The sequence below is a fragment of the Silene latifolia genome, unplaced genomic scaffold, assembly GCF_048544455.1.
Source record: "Silene latifolia isolate original U9 population unplaced genomic scaffold, ASM4854445v1 scaffold_62:4597612-6569265, whole genome shotgun sequence".
NCBI classification, from domain to species: Eukaryota; Viridiplantae; Streptophyta; class Magnoliopsida; order Caryophyllales; family Caryophyllaceae; genus Silene; species Silene latifolia.
In genome coordinates this window covers 40,185-48,963 of record NW_027413539.1, presented here as the reverse complement: position 1 = coordinate 48,963, position 8,779 = coordinate 40,185, and the positions used below count along the sequence as shown (strand labels likewise).

The following is an 8,779-nucleotide window of genomic DNA, read 5'->3' as shown; positions in this document are numbered from 1 at the left end:
GGATAGAAGTGATTTAACATATTATTTACATATGATTGGGTCATAAAAACAATAAAACATGCATAAAATTAATTAGGACAAATCAATACAGTGGTTAATTACGGGATTAATGATACAAATTAACAAACTAATCAAATTAATTAGGTTATTAATGACGAACTAATGATGTCAATGATAATAAACAGATGAAAATATATCAGTGAATGAATTTCAGAGACTCAATATTGATGAATCAAACCTCTAAAAACCCGAATTGATTTCAATGACGAAAACCCGCAAATATGAATTATGAGGGATTTAAGTCGGGATTTAAAAGATAAATTAAAAATTGATGATTTACCTGTTAAAATTGTTATGTTAAAAATTATCGTGTTAATGAACATGAACAATTGAAAACCAAACAAACAGACGAACAAAAGACGAAGGATAAAGAAAGGAAGCAGGAACTGCGGCAATCTCATGAAGTGGCGCATCAGATGCTGCGTCCCTTCGAAGAAGCGCACCAGTTGCTGCGTCCTTTCTCGACGTTTGTCTCCTGTTAATCCGTAAAAAAGGTTTAAAACAAGGTTTTATAAATCGGTTTTGAATGTGTTTTCGACGTAAACCTTACAATAATGATTACAAAAATAAAGTACAATAATAAAAGAAGGGATTTACGCCCTCAGACTTACATGTTTGACAAAATGAGATTAAATAAGTTAACGTTTAGTGATGCTCGACTCGAATGTACGACGAAAGTGCCCTCTAAGAGGAAAACGAACAAGATTGATTAAAGTTGATTGATGTGGAGTTGGTCAAATTCTTCGGTCATGCAAAATGAGGCTGGTACTAAGAAAGATCCGAGCTTACGTTGTCGAAAGTTCAAGCACATAGACGCCAAAAAGCAAGAGCGTGGTCTTAGAATGCAAAGGGAGAAGAGAAGGACGGACACTCGCGTGAGAAATATGAAGGACGAAGGTCCCTATTTATACTAATCGCACGAAGGAATTAGGGTTTCGGAGAAACTTTGGAAGTGAATCTCGAAAAGATTTGAAAATACGCAGAAAGGAACTGAGGAAGAGGCGCAGCAGTGGTTTCCTCCCGCGGAAGAAAGATTTCCGCGTTTCTATTATGGAATTGCGGTTTGATCTCAATTTCCTTAATATTTTATATAATATTTCCGGGATATAATTTGCCAAAGAGATTAAAAGATTGAAAATATGGAATAGAAATATCTGGAACATTCCAGAATATTCTGACTCGGCATTTTAAACGGTTATTAGAAAATGAAGACGGTTTTTGACCCGGACTCCAAATGTACTCTAATTACTGTCAAAACGACCGTATCGGCGCGTAGATGACGACTATGAGGTAGACACAAGTGTTTGAGCTATCACTTGACGATAAACTTACGAATTGTCATAAATCGTTCCGCGTACCAAACATGCGGCCCAATCATCACCAGGTGGCTTGTGGGAGGTGCAGAAATGAGGTATCTACACTCATCTTTTCAATTCATTTTTTTTCATCATTTTTTCGTTTTTTTTTATTCTTTCATTTTTTTTTCTTTTCCCATATCTTTTCTCCAAGAACATTAAGACCAAGCTTACAATGATATTTCAAGATAGAACAAATCCCCAATGAGCACCCAAACACAACTAATCAAAGTTACTAGCTCAACAAGGTAGGCAATTTTTATATGTAGCTAGGGATAAATTTTGTGAAGAAGTTCAAAAAGGCAAATTTAATCATGTGAATGGCTCCAAAATGCTAACAACAAATGAATGCATGCTTATAAAGGGATGAAATCAAGACCGTACTTGTGCGTTTTGATGAAACACACACCATAAGGAGACCTACACTCACCTAAGAGAGACCGGATATGGATGCATCGGTCTAAGGAGGTTCTACCTTACCAATTTTATAACTTGCCAATAGTCAAGATCAAGCCTATTCGGTTCATTTTTCATCTCCCACCTACTATGTCAAGACATCCCCATGTAGCAATTATCTCATCAAATAAGAATAAATCATTAGCTATAAGCTATCATTAGGATAAACAAGAGGGAAAGTAGGCTATAAGCAAGCAAAAACACACAAATTTCTTAAAATTTTCAGATTTTTCTACATGCAAACTATACTACAATGCAAATGCAATCCCCCCCCCCCCTCCCCCCTCCCAAGCTAAACACAATATTGTCCTCAATGTGCCCACATATAAATCACCCAACTAAACCAAAAAAATCGCTCAAAGCACATAAACAAGAAGGACAAGGGGTCATATTTAATGGGTTACGAGAAAATAAACTAAAGTGCAAAGCAAAGAAAACTTACTAGACTAGCTAGCCTCTCCCCAAGCTAGTATGTATACGGGGGACTCTTCCTTTCATCATTCATTCAAGAAAAGGGCCAAAAGTTGAACCCATTCCTACCTTTCTTCTTACCACTACCACTTCTGGATGCTTCACCACTTCCACTTGGTTCATCACTTTGGAGAGGAGTGACATATTCACCAATATTTTGCCCACTTCCAAGTCCATCTCCATAGCTACTATAACCACCATAGCCACCACCATATCCTCCATTAAATGCCTCAACTCCATAATCCGAACCACAAAAATCCGGACCGCGAGCATAAGTAGTATAAGTACATGCATCATGGTTAGAAGGGGGAGGAGGAGGAGGAGGAGGAGGAGGAGGAGGAGGAGGAGGAGGAAATCCACCCGGGGGATAGTTATAAAATGATGGGTGCGGTTCCTCAGGTCGGATCACTCCTTGCCTAGCAAAATGGTCATAAATTGGATGCAATGCAAGTCTTTGATCATCACGAATAACATTAATATTAAGACTAAGATCACGCATTATGCCCGTCATATCTAAGCTAGAAGTAGAATAGTGTGCTTGAGATGGTTCACCTCTTGCACGGTGCTCAACGGTGGTAGGTGTCTCTTCTCTATGAGGCAAGTGGTAAGTGGGTCGAGTAAAGGGGGCATTCCCACTACGGGGTTTGGTATGGACTAAGGCCTTTAGTTCTTTTTTCTCTTTCGATAGTCTAATAGAATTATGACCACCAATCTTCCAAACCATGTATGGATGAGAATTCCTAAACCAATTACAAGATAGGAAATATTAGTAGTCAAGTCCATCCCCCTTTTCCTTACTAACCAAAGGTCTCAAGTCGGTGGTCTCTTGGTTAAAATGGTATAAGTGATGTGCAATTCGAGTAACCAACCCACCCATGACAATTGAACTATTTTTAGCATTATATTGCTTGGTCAAGTGGTTTGCAAAGTTGTAGGGAATATTGATCCCCCACTTTTCATCACCATTCACATTAAGAAAGGCACCCAAAATTTCAACCTCAATACTCCTCACCGAGTGAGGCTCGTTTCTCCCAAAGAAAGTCCACCCCATAAACCTTTGCCAAATACGTATCTTAGGGTAGTGTATAAATTGGTGAGGGACATGATCCCAAGCATTAAATGGGTAGTGAGAAATGGCTTCCCAAGTCAATTTGGGGGTGTAATCATTGAGTGAGTCCACATGCAAGCCTTCATGTTTTAATTCAAAAATAGCGGCAAAATCCACTAAATCCAAACGAAAATCATTGTTAAACAACCGAAAACTTACAAAATGAACAAAACCTTGCTTTTTTTATTTGTGAAACTCGAAAGAACTCAAGAACTCATGGGTGAGTTCGGGAAAGGTTTTGGAATTCATATTGTAATAAGCTTTTATATCAAGGTTCTTAAACAAATTCTTAACACTTTTCTCAATTCTAATATTCTTTAAAGAAGCTTGATTGATAAACTTAGTGGCTTTCATACCTTTGTTGCGTAAGATGACCTAATTATCCCATTGTTTCTTACAATTGAAGATGATTCGGGGAAAGGTAGGATCATGCCACTCCAGCACTTCTTGCATTTGAACATCCTCCGCAGCCCGGGAGGATTCCGCGTCACCTCTTATCTTTGAAGCACCTTGGGTATGAGCTCTTCTTGGTGCCATTTTCTGAAATTTTAAGACAAAAATTCATCTTAAGGCAAACCAAAATCCATCCAAACAAGTATAATAGAACAAATTAGCGAACTAATTCATCCTATAAACATTAATAGAACATAATCTAACCAATTTCTAGCAAAAATAAGCACAAAATCAATTTCCTCCAATTTGAGTTAGGTTTTGATAAACTTGATTAAATTGGTTATAATGGATGAAAACAAAGACAAATAAGAGGAATACTTACCTGGTGATGATTAATGATGAACAAATCTTGAAAAATGATGAAGGAATTGATGTTTTGTTGTGATTTAAGTGAATAAAATTGAAGAAATGAGAGAAGCTGTGGACATGCCACCTACGCGCCAAGTGATACGAAAATTACTCAAATGAATAATATTCATTAGAGTTGCAGCGGGATTAATAAAACTAGACAGTGCTGAGAACTGTCTGATTGTCGATCTTATATGATTTGAACGGTTTATTGAACTGTCTGATTCAGAACGAGAACTTAGTAATTTTTATGTGTTTTTATAATATAAACGAAACAAGAAAATAAAAGGATATTTGCTTGAGCTAGACCTATAGCTCAACCAATGGTGAATTATAATCAAGACCTATTGATTATAACTCGTGTTAATGTTCGAAAACGCGTCAAACAATAACGAAATTCGGAACGAAACTCGTCGAACCTATGCTTACACAATGTAAACGAAACTTTGCAAGTTTATTGATAATTCTTGGATGTGAAATAAGGATACAATAGCTCCCTATTTATACTAAGCTAGACCGACTCCTAGAGGACTTAAGGAAACAATCGACTTCCCTAATCTTACTCGACATAGGCTATGGCTAATTTGCCTTATTATAATCCTAATACTTTTAGGGAAAATAATTAAAGAAAATAACAACAAGGAAATAATTAACTAAACCATATTTTAAGAAAATTGGAAACTTTCCTAAAACCGGATAGACTACTAATTAGGAAAACTTAAATAAGGAAAGATATGGCAACCGACTTTGTGCTTGCCTATGCACGTTTCCTTGCTTCTCCACACTCGGTCTTTGTTGCTTGGCGTCCAAGGTAAGACTATACTTGGAGCCCAAGTAAACACACGACTCCTTTGGCTGACTCGGACTTGGCACCAAATAGCTGATGGATCTGAAAAATCCGCGGGACTGTTTCATTTAACTGCTCCAAATCTAAGTTAACTTCCTCAGCAATCAATATCGTATCATCCCCTCCCCCTTTGAAAGGAATTGTCCTCAATTCAGAAATCCCATCATCGTCAAGGTATGGAGATAGATCCCCGACATTAAATGTAGCATGTACTCCATAGTCTCCTAAAAGTTCGATCTTGTATGCATTATCATTCACTTTCTCGATCACTTTGTAAGGTCCCTCGGCCCTTGGCATTAATTTGTTCTTCCTCTTGCTAGGGAACCTTTCTTTCCTCAAATGTAACCATACCAAATCTCCTAGATTAAAAAACCTTGGCTTCCTATTTTTGTTTGATTTCTTCTTGTAAGCCTCATTAACGGTTTTGATCCGTTCCCTTACCTGTTCATGCAACTTGATCATAGACTTCAATTTTGACTCCGCATCCTTATGCACCAATTCATCTTTAGGTAACGGTATCAAGTCTAACGGTAAGTAAGGATTCAAACCATAAACAACCTCAAATGGAGAGTGAGTTGTTGCAAACGTGGGAGAACGATTGTAAGCGAACTCGGCATGTGATAATTTTAAATCCCAATCCTTTTGAGTCTTGCTTACCAATCCTCGCAAAATAGTTCCAAGAATACGATTAGTAACTTTCGTTTGCCCATATGTTTGAGGATGGTGTGAAGTACTAAACAAGAGCTTTGTTCCAACCTTCCTCCATAACGTGTTCCAAAAGTAACTCAAAAATTTTGAATCACGATCAAAAACTATTGTCTTTGGTATTCCATGTAGACGAACGATCTCCTTGTAATACAAATCAGCCACATTGCTTGCGTCATCCGCCTTGTTACAAGCCACAAAATGCGCCATCTTGGAGAAACGATCAACTACTACCATGATAGCATCCTTACCTCGTTGAGTGCAAGGCAAAGCAACAATGAAATCCATCGACATATCTTCCCATGGTCTAATTGGAATTGGCAATGGGGTGTATTCTCCGGGCTTGAACTTGCTTTTCATAAGATGACAAGTCACACACTTGCTCACAATGTTGTATACATCTCCTTGCATCTTTGGCCAATGAAAATGTTCCTTCAATACATCCAATGTCTTTTGCACACCAAAATGACCAGCTAACCCACCTCCATGTGCTTCACGCACCAATAATTCACGAACTGAATGCTTAGGTACACAAAGAAGATTACCTTTGAAGAGGAATCCGTCTTGAATCACGAATTCTTTGAATGAACCATCTTGACATTCCTTGTAAATCTTTCCAAAATAAATATCTTCAATATAGTAATCTTTCAAGGTCTCAAAACCTAGCAAACGAACTTCGAGTGTAGATAATAATGAATAACGGCGTGAAAGAGCATCTGTCACAACGTTACTCTTACCATCCTTATACTTTGATGAAAAATAAAATGATTGTAGGAATTCAACCCACTTAGCATGCCTCGGATTCAACTTTTGTTTCCCATGTATATGTTTTAATGATTCATGATCCGAGTGTAAAATAAAGTGACTAGGACGAAGATAATTACTCCAATGATTAAGAGCCCTAACAATAGCATAAAATTCCTTGTCATAGGTTGAATAATTAAGTCGAGCTCCTCCTAACTTTTCCGAGAAATAAGCAATGGGTCGCTTATTTTGAATAAGAACAGCTCCAATCCCTACACCACTAGCATCGCATTCGACTTCAAAAGGTTGTGAGAAGTCGGGTAATGCTAACACGGGAGCTTCACATAGCTTCCTTTTAATTGTTTCAAACGCCCCTTGGGCAGCCTCGCTCCAATGGAATGTGCCTTTCTTCATACACTCCGTAATAGGACTAGTAACGGTACTAAAATCACGAATAAAACGTCAATAGAAGGAAGCAAGTCCATGAAAAGATCTAACCTCGGTTACTGTTTTAGGACTTGGCCAAGAACGAATAGCCTCTATCTTTGTTTGATCAACCGATACTCCATCTTTCAAGACAACATAACCCAAGAACACCACGTTATCTACCAAGAATGTACACTTCTCGGCCTTACCATATAGCTGTTGTTTTCGAAGTGTTTCAAACAATGCCCGTAAGTGTTCAAAATGCTCCTGGATGCTCTTACTATAAATTAGAATATCGTCCAAGTAGACGACAACAAAACGTCCCAAGAATGGTTTCAAAACTTCATTCATTAATCTCATAAAGGTACTTGGGGCATTAGTGAGACCGAATGGCATTACCAACCACTCATATAAACCATGCTTCGTTTTGAACGCGGTCTTCCATTCATCACCTTCACGCATTCGAATCTGATGATAACCACTTCTCAAATCGATTTTTGAAAATATGACCGAACCATGAAGCTCATCTAACATATCATCAAGTCTTGGAATAGGAAAGCGATATTTGATAGTGATATTATTTACCGCTCTACTATCGATGCACATCCTCCACGTCCCATCCTTTTTAGGTATAAGCTATGCGGGAACGGCACAAGGGCTCATACTTTCACGAACATAGCCACACTCCATGAGTTCTTCAATTTGACGTTGTAACTCCTTGGTATCCTCGGGATTACTACGATAAGCGGCCTTGTTAGGAAGGGGAGCACCTGGTACGAGATCAATTTGATGTTCAATTCCACGAATAAGAGGCAAACTCGGGGGTACATCTTCGGGGAAAACATCCTTAAACTCGTGCAATAGTTCTTTAAGTATTTCATCTTCATGACTTGTTGTGATGGTCTTTGTAGGACTTTCACTTGAGACCAATGCATATACTGTTTCACCATCATCAATAGCTTGCTCCACCTCTCATTCACTAGCAAACATAGATAAACTTGGTTTCTTACCCTTCTTTGCGTGCATAGCTCGAATTGCTTCCGGGGACATAGGACGCAATACTATCTTCTTGCCATTCACCAATAAAGAATATTCATTACTCCTTCCATTGTGATTAACATTACGATCAAATTGCCAAGGACGTCCTAAGAGAATATGACAAGCATCCATAGGAATAACGTCACAAAGCACCTCGTCCTTATAAGAACCCATTGTAAAACCAACACGTATCTGCCTTGTAACTTTCACCTTGCTACCATCATCAAGCCAATGTAAATTATAAGGTTTAGGATGTACCATAGTAACGAGTGCCAATTTATCTACCATCTCCGTTGAAGCTACATTCGTGCAACTTCCCCCATCAATAATCACACTACACCACTTGTCTTTCACTTGACACTTTGTATGAAAAATCTGGTCTCGTTGCTCCGTTGTAATAGGCTCTGTATTAGCTTGCAAAGTACGTCGTAGAACAAGATTAGTATCATATAAGGTGGTTCATAAGGCTCAAAATATATCTCTCCCTCCTCGGCTTCATTCATTAGAAATAACCCATCTTCGTTGTCTTCTTCAAATAATTCATTACGAACTTACACGGCCTCTCGCAATGTAATATTTCTTTAGTTAGGACAAGCATTCTGAAAGTGTCCAAAACCTTGACACTTAAAACAACGAACAGTAGCCAAACTCTTTTCTTTAGGCGTCTGAACAGTCTTATGAATTGTTTGAGCGACTGGTGTTGCTGGAACAGTAGGTTTCGAATTAGAACTCGAACTAGATCCCATATTCTTAGACAAATCAGGTTTA

The 8,779-nt window shown here is 38.2% G+C and overlaps 1 protein-coding gene across 1 annotated transcript; it reads right to left on the bottom strand.

The window, feature by feature from the left end:
* Positions 1-7,609: 7,609 nt before the first annotated feature.
* LOC141639938 (uncharacterized) lies at positions 7,610-8,272 on the bottom strand. The gene is made up of 2 exons (XM_074448907.1): positions 7,984-8,272; positions 7,610-7,911 (listed from the first exon to the last, which is right to left on the bottom strand). Exons 1-2 carry the CDS (start codon positions 8,270-8,272, stop codon positions 7,610-7,612), a joined length of 591 nt encoding a protein of 196 aa, XP_074305008.1.
* Positions 8,273-8,779: the final 507 nt, after the last annotated feature.

Coding starts and splice junctions, on each gene's coding strand:
- LOC141639938 (XM_074448907.1), bottom strand. CDS start 8,272: ATGGTACATCCTAAACCTTATAATTTACATTGGCTTGATGATGGTAGC. Junction 7,912..7,983: donor AGCTATGCACGCAAAGAAGG/GTAAGAAACCAA, acceptor ATGGTGAAACAG/TATATGCATTGGTCTCAAGT.